The sequence below is a fragment of the Sinohyriopsis cumingii genome, chromosome 1 (assembly GCF_028554795.1).
Source record: "Sinohyriopsis cumingii isolate HCF-2022 chromosome 1, ASM2855479v2, whole genome shotgun sequence".
Classification (NCBI taxonomy): Eukaryota; Metazoa; Mollusca; class Bivalvia; order Unionida; family Unionidae; genus Sinohyriopsis; species Sinohyriopsis cumingii.
Window position 1 is genome coordinate 92,719,153 of NC_142961.1, and position 20,052 is coordinate 92,739,204.

The window sequence follows — 20,052 nt, forward strand, 5'->3', positions numbered from 1 at the left end:
CAAGCCCATTCAGATGGTACCCTCACCAAGCCCACTCACATGCCACCCGCACCAGCTCGTTCTATTACCACCGCACCCAGCCCATTCCTATGGCACAATCACCCGGCCCATTCCCATACCACAATCTGTCAGGCCATTCCCATGCCACCCCACAACCCATTCCCATGCCACCCCATCTACGATTTGTAAGCTGATACGTATGCATTTCGGCATGACTTTACAGAGGTCGTAATTTGGACTCGTAATTTGGACTCGTAAGCTAAGCGATATTTGTATGGTGGTTGTGTTTTTATGCTCTGTTTGTGCATGTGCTTGCACTCGTGTGTGTGTGTGTGTGTGTGTGTGTGAGTGTGTGTGTGAGAGAGAGAGAGAGAGAGAGAGAGAGAGAAAGAGAGAGAGAGAGAGAGAGAGAGAGAGAACCTTGCTATAGTTTAACATTTGTGTTAATCTTGAGAAAATAGGTAGTGGGTTCATTTATTTAAATTGTAATGGAGCTAGTAATAAGAATTATCTGTTAAATTACCATGACCAAAAGATAATATTTATAAGATACAGACTACAGTTCGTGAACATTGCAGTTTAATAACAGTACTAATAATAATAATTGCATATAGTAAAATCAATTACAGATAATATGGTGCATTTACATTGGTTACGCAACTCAATCTTTATACATGTGTATACATAAAAGTCTCTTTATCAAACACACTACTGAATGAAATAGTGCATGAAATCTAAATTATTACTAAGTGCACCGAGATCACATGGTCATTTGCATTGAAATGGCATTTAAACAATAACACAAACGTTAATTTTCTTATATATACACAAACTTCCGGTTCACAACATCTGATACATTCACACACCGTCATTTTAATGTGCAAAATGAAAATATAGAATAAAATAATTCATTTTCATATTGAGAAACTAATATACTTTTTATTTTCTAACCGAATACATTACAACGCAGGTTTTTTTTTTGTTTTTTTTTTTTTGTTTTTTTTTTTTGTTTGTTTAGTCTGGTTTGATGTTTTACGGCACAGCAACACAAAGGTTCTATTGTGCCCAGGCAATGGAAACAAAGCATCTTTCCCGGAACAAAACACTGTAGCCCACCCTGTCTGATACGATGCTCGCAACACGTCGGCTCACGTGACCATAATATGCATAAGACCATCCTTGATTATACCTCAAGGTTACCAAAGGTATTTTTCCAGCTACTTGTTACAGGAATGATTTAATAAACAAAACGATGTTGAGTTAAGAATTCCCTCACATTTTTGTCTCAATCAGCACGCCGTTGGTTCCGTGTCTGTATTTACTGATAGTGCAGGTATAATTTTCCGATTCATGTATTTGTACCCAAACGGTGACTCGCTGGAACGACCGCGTTTTGAAGTGAAGATTACAGAGAAGTATATTTTTATTGTTAAAAAAGGATCTGAAATGGCATCGAATCTTTGTAATATAGAATATGTAATCTCCTATTTTAATTCGCTGATGTTGTTATACACAAACCTAAATGCCCTGTAGTGCTTCAAAGGAGCGTTGCGAACAAACTTTCGCGACGTCCGTCAAAACACCAAATAAATTAGGTAGCACACTTTGAAATGCACATTGCTAAAATCACGAGTATAGATTAATACCATCATACAACCACCACTAACCAGTTTACTGCCAAATACTGATAGTCAATGCACTGTTATGACTACTTTTCAGACATCTTAATGGTGCTCAGAGACAGTGAAAATACTGTTCTTCGGAAGTATGCCGCTATTCTCGATTCAGTAAATGACGGTCGAATACATATTTACGGTTGACTAACTTTAGTTATATGAATCTGATTGCTGAATTCTTACAGTATCACAGGACCCAGTGTTTGCATGAAGCTCGAGATCGTAAAAAATAAATATCTTTGTATTTTAACATTACTAATATATGATGTTGATTTCTTTTCTTGCAGCAATGAAATTATTGATTTTCTCTTCCATAGTTAGTCCTATTGATTACGCAAACATGAAGGATGACCACGATACAGCAATCTGAATCTAACATTATATCTACGAAATATTTTTTATGTAATAAAACACCTTAAAATATATTCTTTTTTTAATATAAGCCTTCTATTGTACAAAAATGAATACCACGTGATACAGAAGCAATATCTTGAACTGAATTTTAACAGAACTCCTAAATTAACCTTTTTTCTATGATCTATACAGCACAAGAGAGATTCCGAGTGGTCACTAACCTATTCGATTGCCAGAACGTGCACAAATCATGTACATTACATAATCTGGTGGTTGACCGACCCAGCAAGCAAACAGAAATCATGTGCATTACATAATCTGGTGGTTGGCCGACCCGGCCAGATACAAATAAATCATGTACATTAGATAATCTGGTGGTTAGGCGATCCAGCAAGGTAAAGATAAATCATGTACATTACATAATCTGGTGGTTGACCGACCCGGCAAGGTAAATATAAATCATGTACATAACACAATCTGGTGACCCAGCAAGGTAAGCAGAAATCATGTACATTACATAATCTGGTGGTTGACCGACCCAGCAGGGTAAACATAAATCATGTACATTACACAATCTTGTGGTTGGCCGACCCAGCAAGGTAAACATAAATCATGTACATTACACAATCTTGTGGTTGACCGACCCAGCAAGTAAACAGAAATCATGTACATTACATAATCTTGTTGTTGGCCGACCCAGCAAGTAAACATAAATCATGTACATTACATAATCTGGTGGTTGGCCGACCCAGCATCGTAAACAGAAATCATGTACATTACATAATTTGGTGGTTGACCGACCCAGCAAGTAAACAGAAATCATGTACATTACATAATCTTGTTGTTGGCCGACCCAGCAAGTAAACATAAATCATGTACATTACATAATCTGGTGGTTGATCAACCCAGCAAGGTAAATATAAATCATGTACATTACATAATCTTGTGGTTGACCAACCCAGCAAAGGTAAACATAAATCATACCTTGCAGCATATGTAAATTCTACTCTTTAAGACTCGACATTTTCCCTTGATGTTTTATTACAATTGTACAATACTTTAAGAAGTCTTGTTTGTCTTAGGAAACATTTTTAAAAAGGAAAAGCGCCGGTGTTAAAGAAATAACTACTCTACTAATCGCTCTTGAGGAGTACTAATCTGTTTTTGAAATAAAAGCATTATTTTGAAAAGATATTATCGTGAATTGCAACAGATAACTAGCGGATACTCTTACAGTTTCATAAAGGATATCGTGAAATTTTTAAAAACCATATTAAACAGAAAATGAAATTTGCAACTGGCAATGTCCGAATTACTATCATTACACTTTTATTTAATCATTATATATCATACAGCCATCGGTCCATGCATATGTGTAATTTGCATTGATGTGCAATAATATTGATATTCATGTAACTACTACTACCACTACCGCTAACAATAATAATAATAATAATAATGGAACAAACCTAAAATATGTAACAAACATAATGTATGTGTTAGTTGTATTTACCTCTCCCTTTATAGATGCGACTGTTTAGTGATCACGTGTTTGATTATAGGAAATTGGTGTTAAGATATTTTTCAATCCGAGTAATTTGCCAGACGTCATTTTTAATCGTATTCACGTGAATTTGTTGCAGCAGTTTAATGAATTCTCCATTAATATACAGATTTATTGGGATAGTCTGCCCTATCGGTATTTGGTAATTAGAGATAGGAATACTTGGGTTCTGTTTTATATTATTTGGAATAAAGTACAGATCTACGGCTTTGAACTGAATACTGATAATTCATAATAATGTGACGTAAGTAAAAACATACAAGTGTACAATTGGTATCATGACTGTGTGGTTGTTAGTTTAAGTAGAGGAAAAGTATAGTAGCGCGTTAGATAAAACACTTCATTGACAGCGATGGTCGTCTTGACATCCTTAGAAATATTGGTGTAACGACCTCAAATCAGATTCGCGCAGTGATATTGCTTTTTGTTTTGTTCGGTCGCTGCAATTAGATCTTTGGTTTGTTAATAATAATAATAATAATAATACAATAATAATATAGGAATTAAATACACCTGACATGAGCAGTCACCCCTACATAACTATTGTTAAAGAGGTACTGTTTACACCTCAAGGATAAGCTTCAAAACTTCGATTATTTCTCTCCTTTTCCCATTTCTTGGCGAATTTATATATCTGATAAAGCAAAAGAGCAAATTGCACTGTACTCCTTTTTACTTCTAATCAAAATACACTGAGTTTCTATTACATCAAACATCAAGTAGTTTAAAATGCAAATAAATAGAAGACAAATTCTTAAACAATATATATATATATATATATATATATATATATATATATATATATATATATATATATATATATATATATATATAATCAAGCTAGTTCCAACTGGTTTGACCGTATAGTTGTAAGTTTCCTGACGTACGATGCAATCGAACATTAAAAACTAAATAATACGTACTGACTAAGTGCAGTGCAGTTTATTGTTTTGTGTAGCCCATTTTTGAAGGTAAAATTATGTAGTTCGTAATTGATCGAGGAAGATTTATGATACTGATAGGACTTTTTAGTTTTCAAGAACTTGTTGTAACAATCGAGACAGAATTCGCTACTGGGTTACAAGTTCCGTCCCCACCCCCACCCCGTTCCCACTGCCGAGTTTCGTCAAAACGTTTAAACTTACCAAACCGTGTAAGGTTCTGATAGATTAACCCCACAACAAAAGAGAAGGAATGTTAATGATGATAACGACGTTAATGGCGCATCCACACGCACATTAGGTGTACGTACACGTATATGATGGCCAGGATTACAAAAACATGACATTATCTTCGATAAGCGTCTTCGGTATGTTATAATTTGCACCTGCAACAAGAGAGAACATTTCATTGAGGATACCATTTCACAAAGTTGATTAATAATGCTGTTGATGGTTTCCTTCCCAGTTTTCTAGCTTTATGTACAACCGCATGCGCCTACAATAAGGTCTGGCACGTCTGCCTTTCTGACAGCTCCCTCGTTGTCCTGATACAGAAGACTCTGAGGACGGAGCCAGGCGACTGGAGAACAGCACGGCTGCAGATCCATCCCAGTGTACGCCGGTGAATTGTATCTTAGACCTTGCACGGCTTTTGTGTGGTTGTAATGGGCGGCTAAGACTCCTGAAGTGAAGTAGAAGAAAAGGGGAAACATAAGTTCCACACAATATACTAGCTTTTGATCCTACTGGCATATATAAACTGCATGTCTAAATTTCGGTCAGATTTTTGTCAAATTACACAAGCATATTGCTCTGTATATTTAATTTGCATTATTTCTTAATTTTGTAAAATCCATTATATGTTATGGGTTATATAAAATTTTATTTTGTAACTGACTTTGTCCACAATCAAGTTCATTGTCTACCTCCCCAGAATAATTTATTTTTGTATTCTGTAAACAACTAAATATTATGATCATTATCTTAATCTGAGTAAAGGACATTATGTTTATCATGCTCTTTAGTATAATTTTAGTAACAGACCTTCTAATTATAATTCAGACTGTTCTAGAATTTAACTTTTGACCCACATCTGGGAACTTCTTTTGTGTTTAAGCGTTTTTTAAATAATCTTGTTTACTGGAAAAAAATATTTACTCCTGCGATAACATCTGGGCAGAAATCAATCATTTTAGTATTCAGTATTTTGATTTGTGTGAAATTATTTAATTCAAATTATTCTTTTCTGGAAACACAAAGTGCTCAATAATATTCTTGGAAAGTTGACATTAACTTGGAATTATAGTGAATTCAAACAAGAAAACCATGGATTATATTAATGTGATTCAACAAAAGACTGTTGACACATCATTACAATTCAGACCGTTGGTACATTAGTACATTAGAGACCACATGCCACTACAGGCACATTAACACCTTCAACGTTGGGAATGTTTTGGGATACCACTAAAGTTTATTCAGAACTTTATTCATTACGACTTGTGTTAGTAATATTAGGATTATTTGGGATTTGATTCGCAATATTTTAAGTTCGTTTTCAATTTCACTTTGTATTCTAGGGTAATACAATATTTGTTGAATTTTACAAATCTTGTTGGTTTTCGGTCTTTTCTATTACTTAGTTTAAGATCATAAAGTCGTAATAATATTCAAAACCATTTTTACGTTAATAAACAAGGGTGACATCACAGTACTATATTGCTTTAAACTGACAAAAGCTTTATGACAAGGTTTTCTGTAATAGTCATTAAACTGGCAACGTCTCTGGCATGAAACTTCTTTTTGAGTTAGAGGTATCAGATACAAAATTATAACAAATTTATTCTGGCTACTGGGATTTTAATATAATTCTGACAAATTTCACAGCACTAATGGTAATTATACTAGTAGTTGTAGTAGTTGTAGTTGTTGTTATGTGGTATTGCTGTTGGAAGTAATGAATGTTTGGATGATAGTGGTAGTAGTAGCAGTAATGGCGCAAAAAATTGTGGATAGTGACTGAAGTGATTATACCTTACCTTCACATGATCCTGTGCAATAATAAGTGTTTACACTTTTGGGGTATAAAATAAAATTCCATCCAATGGCTTCAAAGTTTATATTCAAACTTTCTCTTCTGCAACAGTTTCCGCCAATACACGCTGCCTCTCTCTTTGAACGCGCCAGAAAATGACGTTTGTCCTGAATATCAAAAACTAGGATCGGCTTGTGACCTTCCTTGGATCCAAAAATCGTTTTGTAACTCTGTCTCTGACAAGTTTTGCATATCACTGAAAGACCCTTATTTCTAGCTGGCTTTTGAAGCCAGCGAACCACGGTTCTACGGACATAAATCTTCATCCATCCGTACTTTAGAGACGTTTCAAGACGCTTGACAATATTCCGATTGCGAAGTGTCCGGTTTCCATAAAAGTCGTACGTCATACCAAGTTCGGAAACCATAAAAGTTTGTATGTAATGGTCGTTCAAATCCGCTTGTTTATAGATCCAAAGATAAACGGCGCTTACGGTTGACGGATCAATATTCTTATCATCTAGTTTGAAAGTATAACATCCCGTGGCCTTCTTATGGACACACTTATGTGTCACTATAAAAAGAGAAAAAAGTGATATTTAAAAACATAAAAGGAGCAACAACACAAAACAACAGCAGTAAAGAACTGAAGAGTGTTTTCTGACTGAAAATAGTGGATGACAAATAAATCTCGACAAGGACAAATACTTTGCGTTATTACTTACGAAACAGGACCACGGATAGATTGAATTCCTCGAATGAATTTCATGACTTCTTCGACACACACACACACACACACACACACACACACACACACACACACACACACACACGTGTGTGTGTGTGTGTGTGTGTGTGTGTGTGTGTGTGTGTGTGAATAAAATCAAGGCTCCCTTACTAATGTAAGGGAGCCTTGATTTATGTGTGTGTGTGTATTAATAAAATCAAGGCTCTCTTACTAATAGCACGTGGATTAATAGCAGCAATGCTCTCTAACAGCACGTGTATTAATAAAATCGAGGCTCCCTTACCAATAGCACGTGTATTAATAGCACCAAGGCTATCTTACTAATAGCACGTGTATTAATAGCATCAAGGCTCCCTTACTAATATCTCGTGTATTAATAGTATCAAGGCCCTCTTATAAATAGCACGTGTATTAGTAGTACTAATATTAGTACCCTTACTCGTTCCTCGTGGACAGGGTACTAACATGAGCATATACGTGTTAATGGAGCAAGCCGGGTGTGAATCACACCCGGCGCTCTTTTAGCCTAATAATAACACTTTAAACAAATTCCTTGCAAATAATCCAATAAATAGAGTAGTCCTCTTATTTAATACCGGAAGTATCGAAAATCATTGAAGAAATAGTTGTAAAATCTCGTTTACTTTTTTCAGCCGATATTTTCGTTTAGATCGTCCGCCATGTTATTTCAAATAATGATTACTTCCGTTCTCAGCCTCGTTTGTTTGTGTGCCATATAAGGACATTGACGCCTTATTTGGAAATGTAAACAAATCGTAGTAAAAATTTGGCGCCGTTTGGTCAGAAATTCTGCGCATTAAAAGTAAATAGGGTTTATTGGCAACTTTGAAATTCAACCAAGAAGCGATTATTCGCACTTGATTGATAATAATTAAGCGTAGAATATCCAAAATATGTTCTGGCAAGCCTTACGTAGAAAAGGGGTCACGGCGAGAGTCTCGCGTTATCTGTCATGGCGGGCAGGATAAGGTTAGAGTAACCATGCCAATTTATTTTATCGTGTAAGGGCTTAATAAATTCAAAATAAGCCAAACTTCTTTCACAACATGATTATACTTATTTAGTTGATTTCTACACTGTTTGTTTTTCTGACTTTAGTGATGATTATTTTTGCTCCATTACATGATATGGGATCAGTTCGTAGCCTCAACCACAACAAATCAAGTTGAGGCTATGACATCGTAGCTAGTGTATTGGTAGCATCAAGGCCCTCTTACTAACAGCACGTGGATTAATAGCATCAAGGCCCTCTTACTAACAGCACGTGGATTAATAGCATCAAGGTTCTCTTACTAATAGCACGTGTATTAATAGCATCAAGGCTCCCTTACTAATAGCACGTGTATTAATAACATCAAGGCTCTCTTACTAATAGCATGTGTATTAATAGCATCAAGGCTCCCTTACTAATATCTCGTGTATTAATAGTATCAAGGCTCTCTTATAAATAGCACGTGTATTAGCAGCATCAAGGCCCTCTTACTAACAGCACATGGATTAATAGCATCAAGGCCCTCTTACTAACAGCACGTGGGTTAATAGCATCAAGGCTCTCTTACTAACAGCACGTGGGTTAATAGCATCAAGGTTCTCTTACTAATAGCACGTGTATTAATAGCATCAAGGCTCCCTTACTAATATCTCGTGTATTAATAGTATCAAGGCTCTCTTATAAATAGCACGTGTATTAGCAGCATCAAGGTCCTCTTACTAACAGCACGTGGATTAATAGCATCAAGGCCCTCTTACTAACAGCACGTGGGTTAATAGCATCAAGGCTCTCTTACTAATAGCAAGTGTATTAATAGCATCAAAGCTCTCTTACTAATAGCCCGTGTATTAATAGCATCAAGGCCCTCTTACTTACAGCACGTGGATTAATAGCATCAAGGTTCTCTTACTAATAGCACGTGTATTAATAGCAGCAAGGCTCCCTTACTAATATCACGTGTATTAATAGTATCAAGGCTCTCTTATTAATAGCACGTGTATTAGCAGCATCAAGGCCCTCTTACCTACAGCACGTGGATTAATAACATCAAGGCTTTCGTACTAATAGCACGTGTATTAATAGCATCAAGGCTCTCTTACTAAAAGAATGTGTATTAATAGCATCAAGGCTCTCTTACTAACAGTATGTGTATTAATAGCATCAAGGCTCTTTTACTAACAGCACGTGTATTAATAGCATTAAGGCTCCCTTACTAATAGCACGTGTCTTAAGCGAAGAAAAGCGGGTTGGCGCTTTGAATTTATCAGGTTACTAACCTAACGCTTAGGTTCTCAGTCATTTTAAACATTTTAAAACAAGATGGAAGGATCTCAGAGCTATTCTGGGGAATGTTGGAACGATTCTTTCTTTAATTTTAATTAACACGACATAGACCCAAACTTGAGTTACTTGTTAGTGTATGTACTCGGATATTCGCTTTGAAAATAAATATGATTGTGTTGAAACAAGCACGTGTGAACGTGTGAATATAATTGCGCCTTGAGCTTCTCTTTTGACTCAGATAACACTAATGCAATCGGATTTTGTTTTCTTTTTTTTTCTTTTTTTTTTCTCACCTTTTTAGTTTTTACCGTGGAACAGACAACCTGATAGCGATTTGGGTCATAAAAGTTTTGTGAAAAGCTGGAAAGCTGACTTTGGCAATCGTTTTTCTTTATTTTTTTAATGATAATCCATACAGAAAGTATTTCTAATTTATCTTTGACTAGTATAAGAAGAATCCCTCGAAGGAATCGACTCTCTACTTGCTGAAAAGAATTTCCAGCAGGATAGATTCTTCTTTTTACCGCTGAGTATTGAAACTATCTCTGATACTCCTGAGTGATAAGATTTTCATATTTGCCACTGTGCCAGCTATACTACATAGAAGATCCGCGCCATTTTCATTTAGGGCAAACTAGTCACCACCCAAAGCGCCAGCATACTTACTTTTGGGGTGGGTGGGGTGGGGACAGAAGTGTAGTGATCAGTTATACAATTTGACTGATGTAGGCCAAGTGTCTCCCTTGTCCCTATGTGCGGGCGCCCATGTCACCATCTCCTGTTTAAATGTATGTCAGTCACCGCATTTACTCCAGAACTATTGAATGGCACTTATTTTATATAGCTAGTGTGTCACTGTCTGGAGGTGGGTGAAAACTACTTGGGTGGGCATTGGACTGCAATGGAGAACATTTTCAGTCGTTCTAGTTTTAATTTGGTTACGATCCCGTGACATTTCAATTTCGGGTAATACAAATATGTAGAAATTAATTAGGCCAATGAATTCTCTTTGGCAGGAATGCAAAGGGACGAACAAAGAAATAAAATACCTGTACATGTATTATTAGACTTACTTCATCACCAAGATCTCTCTCTCTGTCTCTGTCTCTGTCTCTCTCTCTCTCTCTCATGTCATTTCATTGTCATGCAAATTGGTTAAGTAAAAGTCGGTTAAAATCATCCTTTACATATACTTTGAGAGTTGTTTACCTAAACCATAAATTTTACTGAATGTTCGATGTAAAGTAACATGTCACTAATATAATGTTTATGCATTCACTAACACGTGCTTAGCGGTTGTGTACGAAGGTTCATACAACTGCCTGGAACAATGATTATCAACAAAATTTACAATGTTTATCAGATTTCGACCTTGGGCGCTCGCAAATAGGCCACCCCCCCCCCCCGATTTCACCTCGAAACATGTTTTGGCCTACATCTATAAAACTTAATAACTGACAACTGAATGTTTGCCTCCGCCGGCCCCCCCCCCCAATAATAATTCTGAGGGAATCCTGACTATTACATAATATGTTTGTGGGGTTTTTTTTCACGCACTGTCATCTACGTTGTCATATAAGATAAATCAAAACTTTTTATAAGAGTGAATGTGAAACAGTCGTGCTATTACACCAAATCAGTATTCTTTTTTCTATAAAAAAAAATAAAACATAAACTAGAAATGTGTTAGGAGATTAAGACGGCTCATTCATCCCACCTTTTACGTTTTGTACAATCCTGAAGTCAACTAGACTAAACCAACCAAAACTCAACACTTACCCATAGTCATTGAGGTTTGAAATATAGGTCACAGTGACCTATTTTTATGGTTTCATACTCACTAAGAAGCATTCAACTACCAAGTTGCATGCCTCTGTGGTCAAAGTGCCCGAGAACCTGACATTAAATGTAAATATTAACCCATGGCACAGTAACACACTATAGTTCACAGTGATCTGATTTAGTAAGGTGACATTGTACTAACCAGCCACGCACAAAACTATCTGTTTCTTCTCTAATAATTCACGAGAAAGTGACCCAAATGCAAATGCTTAACCGAAGTAAATGATATAACATAGTTGAAGGTGGCCTAATTTTGGTGAATAACGAGAAAAAAAAAATACATCTTCACAAAATCCCATTGCCCCCTTTTCCCCACTTTTATACGATTATGTGCTCAAATATTCACGAGAAATGGATCTAAACGCAAAACTTAAACGGAATATTTACAGCATGAAATATAAATCACAGTGACCTAATTCTGGTGTGATGTTTATAGTCATTAAGCCGCATTCACATACTAAGCTGCATGCTTCCGTTGCCAATAATGCCTGAAAGACTGACATAAATGCAAATCTGGACCCAAGTCACTGAAACACACATTATAGGGCACATTGACCTAATTTATGTTGAGTGCCATTATACTCACAAGAAATGTCCACATACAAACTTCCAGGTCACTGTGGCGAATAATGACGTGAAACTGACTCAAACGCAAACTCGTAAACGAAGTCACTGAAGCCGAAATATAGGCCTCAGTGACTAATTTTAGTAGCGTGATGTTGTGTGGTACTCGCCATGACACAATTACGTATGAAATAGCATGTCACTGGAACAAACGATGCATAAGAAACTGACCTAAAAGCAAACCATAAACCATGTAGTGACAGACGGACGGACAAGGGTAACATTATAGGCCCGTGTTACATTCATGGCGGGGTATCAAAATACAAGCAAAAAAGTATATACGAGGGAAAGCAATAAGCTGGAAAAGAAATTAGGATTTCTACGCCTTGTTCCTACCGTCTTGGCCAAAAACTAGAATCTGTTTCGCTTTCGCATAAAAGAGCTCGGCTTCCGTCTCGTCCTCTGGCTTTTCCTCATCCCTGGAGAAATTTCCCAGGTAAAAGTCAAACGGGATCACTGGTTCCTCTCCCTTCGTTAGTTCCGGAGCTCTTGACAGCTGCAGCTTTTTCAGGATTTGGTATTTAACCACGGAGATTTTGAATTCATTATTTCCCTTTTCATTGTCACAGTTTCTACACTCATGCAGATTGGCCTGTTCTGTTTCGTTTCCGACTGAATTTGTCTTTTCATATGTTTCACCTTGAAAATTGCCAGTCTCTGAATTATTCTCAACTCTGTTGAAATTTTCTTTCACTGTAGAATCATTATAACCAGAGGCACCCGAACTTCTCGAATGCGCAGTACCCAAATTAGACTCACTGTAATCAACATCATCAATGGATGATGCATTCTCTGCAGAATTGATGTCTGGAAAGTCCCAATCTGCATCAAGGCTATCAGGGTTCATGTCTGCGACGTATGTATTTGACGTCGTGGTGTCAATGTTTTCAGTTGCGGTGATTATACCCTTGTTGCTATCGAGCAGTTGGGTTTCTTCCTCACTTGTGGCATACATCCATTTTCGGCGATCATCATGTCTATCTTTTGTTTCAAAATCTTTCCTTTGCTCCAAATTTTGAAATTTAGAGCTCATTCTACCAGCTTCATCATTGTGTTTTTTCTTGTCTATTTTCAAAGGTTTCACATGAACCTTGTCATAACAACAAACAAAATAATTTGCCACAATAAAAGTAAGAACTGCTAAGCTAAGGAAAGCCATGCTTCAAAGCAACTCTGAAATTCAATCACACGACTGTTTACACAAATCCTACAGGAGTACATCATACACACATCTGTTAAAACTATCACTGCAGAATATAAACGTGGGCGCTGTCCCAAATAACCAATCGAAAAGGGTTTTGCACGTTCAAGGTTAGCACGCTTATAGAATGACTTGGGTACTGTACGGCAAAATGTGGCAAATACATGTTGTAACCAATAAAAATATATAGCAATAGCAGCATTTATTCCTGATGTAGAAGCTAACATACATACATACATACATACATACATACGATTGAATATGAATTTCCTAGTCATATGCTGAATTATTCACTTAAATTCCTTTGTCATACATTACCTGTCTGAGGCATGTGGGTGTTGTAGCGTGTTTGTTTGTTTGTGTGTGTGTGTGTGTGTGTGTGTGTGTGTGTGTGTGTGTATGGAGAGAGAGAGAGAGAGAGATATTTTGTAACCAGACTTATATTAACATCGCAGGTTTTTAGCTAAAACTACTTTTACTTTTTGCATACTTTCAAAAGAGGTCAGCAGGTGTAGTAATACTGTTTTCATTAAATGATAATAATATGCAGGAATTTAATGACTCTTCTTTAAACACCTCGAAATCCGACCTTGAATACAAATCGTCCCGAGAGCTCGTAATATAAGCTATTAAACAACTTTACTAAACTCTATTTTGATAGAAAATTAACCGTGGCAAAAGTGCCGTGTACTTTATACACTGAGTGCAACCGTACCCTTCATTTATAGACCTCAGTTTTCATTATTTACCTTTGTCGAGCTTAAGCCGGTTAAAAGCATGCAAAACCCATCCAAACTGGTTACAATTGGTTCCAAACATCAGGCGATGAGCCCAAGTGTGCGGATCTAACACCCACTGGTTACTCCATCAAGTCGATCCCCCGTAATCCTCGCGGAGGTGGAATTGCTGTCATCGGATCTAACACCCACTGGTTACTCCATCAAGTCGATCCCTCGTAATTCTCGCGGAGTTGGAATTGCTGTCATCACAAAGAACACCATGATAAAACGTCTTAACCACACCATAACATTCAATTTCGACCACACATCGTTTGAACTCGTCCAAACAACACTCACACTGGAGCAAAGGTCAGTCCATTTTTTCTGCCTATACCCCCCTCCTCCTAGTAGAAAAAACAAGCTGGCTGACTCTCTCTTTTTGGAGCAGTTTCCGAATCTCCTGGACTATGGAAATTCGATAGGTGGCAACGTGGTTATTCTTGGAGATTTCAGCTTTCAGTCTGACTGTCCCGGAAACCCAAATACATCAAAACTCATAGATTCCATTAATGTTTTCAACTTCAAACAGTCAGTTAACCAACCCACCCATAAACACGGTCACATTTTAGACTGGATTCTTCATAGACCTGATGATAACATTCTACGGTCCTCCCTGGTATCCCATGACCTTGCATCAGATCACCTCTGCATTATATGCCATTTTGACGTATCAGTCCCTAACCCTCCACCTTTATCTCCTACTAAGAGAAACCCCCGTATGATAAATAGAACCAAACTAATGCAAGACATCCAAGCTAACTTAACAACTTGCTTACCTGCTACCGCAGAACAACTCGATAACTGCCTGCGTTCATTGCTTGACAAACATGCCCCAGCTACCAAGTGCAGAGTATCAATTCAAAAGTGTTCTCCATGGTATAACAGTGTTAGGGACCAAGTTCGCGCTGCTAAAAGAGACCGCCGTAAAGCTGAGAGGCTTTGGCTTTCCACCAGACTCACTATTCATAAGCAAATCTATGAAGCCTCTAATAAGAATATCACAAATATAGCCCATACAGCGAAATCAGCCCACTACGCTACTAAGATCATGGAAAGTTCCAGCTGCAAAGAGCTCTTCGAGATTACTAACAAGCTAATGTCAAGGAACAATCTACACCACTTCCAACTATCTTCTCTCCAGTCGACCTTCCGGACATGTTTGTAAATTTCTTCCGTGACAAAGTACAAACCATCAGAGATAAGCTTGACACCACAATTTCAATTGACTCGTCGTCACCATACAGTTGGGATACAGAATTTGAGCGGCAACCATTAGCAGCATTTGAACCTGTCTCTATGGATTTCGTACGTACAATCGTGATGAAGAGTGCACCAAAGTCATGTGAACTTGATCCAATTCCAACATCACTGCTGCTTGAGTGCTTAGATCCAGTATTGCCTTCACTAACTGATGTTATTAATACCTCTGTCTCATCTGGAGAATTCGCATCATTTTTCAAAACTGCCATTGTAAAGCCTCTGCTGAAGAAACCAACACTAGACCATAACGATTTAAAGAACTACCGCCCAGTTTCTAATCTCCCATTCATATAAAAAATCTTAGAAAAGGTTGTTCTATCCCAGCTTGTATCTCATCTAAATTCAAACAGTCTTTTTAGCAATGTACAATCTGCATATCGCCCTTGCCACAGTACTGAAACTACTCTTCTAAAAATAGTTAATGACATTCTCTCTGCGTTGGATAGCGGAAAGATTACAGTCCTCACCCTCCTTGATTTGTCTGCAGCATTTGACACAATAGACCATAATATATTACTTCACCGTCTCCAGCATGTATTTGACATTCATGATACAGCCTTACTGTGGTTCAAGTCCTACATGGTCAACAGGACACAAATTGTGTCTGCAAATGGAATACACTCCAGCCCAGTTGATCTATGTTGTGGTGTTCCACAGGAGTCTGTTCTTGGTTCTGTTCTCTTCATTCTATACACTCAGTCGCTCTCAAGTGTCATAGATCATCATCCAGTGTCTCACCAATTGTATACTGATGACACCCAAATATGCAAATCTAGCCACCCAACTGAAGTTGATGCTACCATCCAAGGTGTAGAGAGGTGCATTTCTGATATGAAATCATGGATGACATGTAACAAGCTGCAGATGAATGATGATAAAACTGAGACCATTCTGATCACAACACAAAGACTTTCTCATTCACATCCTTTACTTCAAACAATAAATATCAGCAACACCAACATTAAATACACACAATCAGTACGAAACCTAGGTGTTACTCTGGACAGTACTCTCACATCGCACCAACATGTCATGAACATATGCAAGGCTGCATTTCTTGAGCTGAGACGCATCAGCTGAATTCGCAAATATCTTTCAGTTGATGTCACTAAAACACTTGTGTGTTCATTAGTACTTTCAAGACTGGACTATTGTAACTCAATTTTGTCTGATTCATCTCAATCTCTGCTCCAGAAACTTCAAAAAGTTCAAAACACAGCTGCTCGGATCATACTTAGAGTACCACGATCAGAGCACACCTCCCCGCTGCTCTGTACCTTACACTGGCTATCCATTCGATCCAGAAGCAAACACAAAATTTGTTCTCTGTGCTACGTTTCATTGTCGGACTCTAGTCCATCATACCTATCCGACCTCACCCATTTGTACACACCAGCAAGATACTTACGCTCCTCTTCTGACAATCGTATACTCATTATTCCCACTATGAAAACAAAGTCATATGGACAGCGTTCTTTTGCATACCAGGGCCCAGCAACGTGGAATGAATTGCCTACTGAACTTAGACACAAAGACACAGTGATCACATTCAAGAGGGCTCTCAAAACTCACTTATTTCGACTGCAAGAACAATCTTAAAGACCTAATAATGTTTCCTATCTTAAATATTCTCAGCATGTTTTTTTAATGTTTTCTAATTTCATGGTGTTTGTTTTTGTAATTATATCATTATATGTTTTTTATCTTATAGGGTTTGTCTAATGTTGTAAAGCGCTTAGAGCTTCTAAAGATTAGGCGCTATACAAAGTCCTCATTATTATTATTAATTGTGTGTCCGTCCGTGTAGCTGCTATTCAACAGAAGAGGATACCTGTTCACAGCAAATTTAATTTCAGAAGCAAAATCTTGAAACGAGTACAAATCAAATTTAATTTGTCAATATGGCCTACCTGATGAGACATTTAGGACATAAGAAAATGTAAATACGCACGACTATCATACCCATAGTCAGTAATTCAATGGAATATAGACTAAATACGGGTACTGTTGAACAGTGTTAACGGAGAATGTCTTAAGCTATTTGGAAGAAAAAATCGATTAATCGATGGATATAGATATTAATAACGTGTGTCGATAAAAAAAGTTAGACAATCTATGTTTTAAGAGACATTTTAACGCTCTGAAAATTCATTTGTAAAATTTTTAGTTTTAGAACTACAGACTGGTTGATCTCAATAGCACAGGACTTGACGTAACGAAATTAATCGAGAAATTAAATATGTAAGTGATGCAACCACTTCAGCCGTGACATCTACGTATCACTATCGGCAAACGCAAGCAAGACGAAACGGACTTTTGTTTGTCAGAACTGAGATTATGTTAAATTATGCTTCTGTTTTATTTTTAGGCTTGGTGATGAATTAGCTCAGCAAGAGATGACTTGGCGCTATTTTTCAGCACACAACATGGTGGCTAGTACATTTGGTGGAGGAAGAACCCGGGAAAAGCCTCGGTAAGAACCACCGACCCACGGGAAGCTACTGGAAAGCTTTTTCACTTACCCACAATTGTAGAGCCCGAGACTTGAACAACAGAAGACATAGAGCTTCAGCTAAATAAACAAGCAAACATCACCGTTAAATTCCGTCATCATTTTAATGCAGTGCGGATGAATTTTAGCACCGTGTTTTGGGCATGATCTTTCACAGAATCAATAGACGATATACTTAATGACATTTAACAAAGAGCAACGGTTGTTCATCACGCTATCGCACTATTTAGCTGATTGATATAGCATAGCTATACATTATGCTATCCGAGTATGTCAACTTTAGCATGAACACTGCTAATATAAATTTAGCATGAACACTGATAACATAAATTTAGCATGAATAATGCTAAATTTTTTTTGGAATTTTGAGGTTTGCAGCCTTGTTAGGAGCAAATGAGTCGAATGTTAATTTGAGTCACTTCAACTTGAATGTAAACTGGAGTCGCTGTAGCAAAGTCCAGTCATTTAGTGTTGATATCATTGTATAGTCGGAGTTTAAAGATAAACATGTGACGATGGAATTTATCCATGACACCATACAATTCCATGAATGCTTTATGTTAGGGCCTCTCTGTGAACATCATATTCTTTACATAACCTTGTTTAGTATTGACATGTCCTGGGGACGCGGTTGCTCATAGTGTTAGCTAATTAGGTTTTTTTTAAAATATAGAATAAAACGTTATATAAAACTAATTAAATATTCTGTGAATGTCATGTCATACTGAGAACTTTACATAGAAAACTATTTATTGAAAGTGAATCAGATAACAGGATTGATTTAGGTTACACTCATAAATGATACTTGAAACTGATCTTGATTTGATAAAACGTGGATATTTCCTGATTTAGTAAATATGTGACAGCAATAATACTCAAGATAAATATCATTTTGATTTTAGCGTGGCCTGTGTATAATGACTTCCACGTCAACTAACTTAAAAAGTACTTATGGAACAAACAACCTAATTTCAAATGCATTCATTTGTTTATTTTTAGTAATAAGAAAACAATATGTTCACTAGCTAAATTTGTTTATGAAGCGTTTAAAATAAGAGAATATTTTTGACCTGGGTAACAAAAGAAAGAAGCACATTGATTGGAAATTGCTAACTCCAACATAACTTTGAAAAATAATTTTTTTGCATATACCAAGATGTTATACCATTCTATGCTTTATTTCTTATACTGATGTTGGCGCACCTTACTCGCGAACAGACGGATGCTGCCTCGAATCCTACCTAGACCAAGTCGAATACTGTGTTCTTTGTTCACGACAGTTTGTTTCAATTGTCAAACAACAATAAATGAATTAATCCATTAATTGAGATATTAATGCAAATTCTTCCTTTTCAGTTTATTTAAAGTCACAGTAGTGCACTTACTGGTATAATTTACAAATGTTATCAAGACAGATGTAAGCCTGTCCATTTTCGTCAGAATCCTGATCATAAAGGTTTTTTTTCCTTGTATTAATCGTAAAAGTCATAATAAACCAGTCAAACAGTCTTCACAATTCTGAAATATTAAAGAATCTGGAAGAATATTTCACATCTACAGCCACAGTGAAAAAATAAGTTAAAGCAGCTAATATGTGCACTTGTACCCAGAAGTTCCAACTCTAACAAACTAAATCTATCAAGATTTTGAAAATGTAGATTCTAAGGTTGTAAAACAGCATCCTTAAAAGATGAATCCTCTCAAACAGGAATGTTTGAAAAAGGAAATTGAATATTTGTTGGAGAATTACTTTATTAAACCAAGCAAAAGTAACTCTAGTTCGCCGTGCATTCTTGTCCCGGAACCAGATAAAACTTTCAATATGTGCAGTGACTATGAAAAATTGAAAAGTGTCACTAAAACAGAATAATTTCCTATACCAATAATTGACTGTATTGACAGAATTTGAAATGCAAAATATGTCACAAAGTTTGACATGTTAAAAGGATCCTAGCAGATTCCACGTACGGATAGGGCAAAATAAATTGAGGCTTTTGTAACTCCAGATGGACTCTACAAATACAAGGTGGTGCCATTTGGTATGAAAAATTTTCCCCTCAGTATTCCAGCGCTTAATGAACATGATAACATCTGGTATAGCAGCAGGGAGGGCGAACAGCCTTTAATTGATTCACTCTAATTTCTTCAAATGCTTACTAAGAGGGAGATGTTACAATCATCATCTAAGAGTTACACAAATTAGATATACATAACACTCCC

The 20,052-nt window shown here is 36.8% G+C and overlaps 1 protein-coding gene across 1 annotated transcript; it reads right to left on the minus strand.

Annotated features, from left to right (window-relative positions):
• Positions 1-562: 562 nt before the first annotated feature.
• Positions 563-13,268, minus strand: LOC149807355 (growth/differentiation factor 8-like). Its single transcript, XM_089965812.1, has 3 exons — positions 12,417-13,268; positions 6,575-7,144; positions 563-5,217 (listed from the first exon to the last, which is right to left on the minus strand). The coding sequence occupies exons 1-3, from the start codon at positions 13,237-13,239 to the stop codon at positions 5,012-5,014; spliced, it is 1,599 nt and encodes a 532-aa protein (XP_089821938.1). The 5' UTR covers positions 13,240-13,268; the 3' UTR covers positions 563-5,011.
• Between the last annotated feature and the right edge of the window lie 6,784 nt (positions 13,269-20,052).

Coding starts and splice junctions, on each gene's coding strand:
- LOC149807355 (XM_089965812.1), bottom strand. CDS start 13,239: ATGGCTTTCCTTAGCTTAGCAGTTCTTACTTTTATTGTGGCAAATTAT. Junction 7,145..12,416: donor TCTAGTTTTTGGCCAAGACG/GTAGGAACAAGG, acceptor CTCTTTTTATAG/TGACACATAAGTGTGTCCAT. Junction 5,218..6,574: donor TTGCACAGGATCATGTGAAG/GTAAGGTATAAT, acceptor ACTTCACTTCAG/GAGTCTTAGCCGCCCATTAC.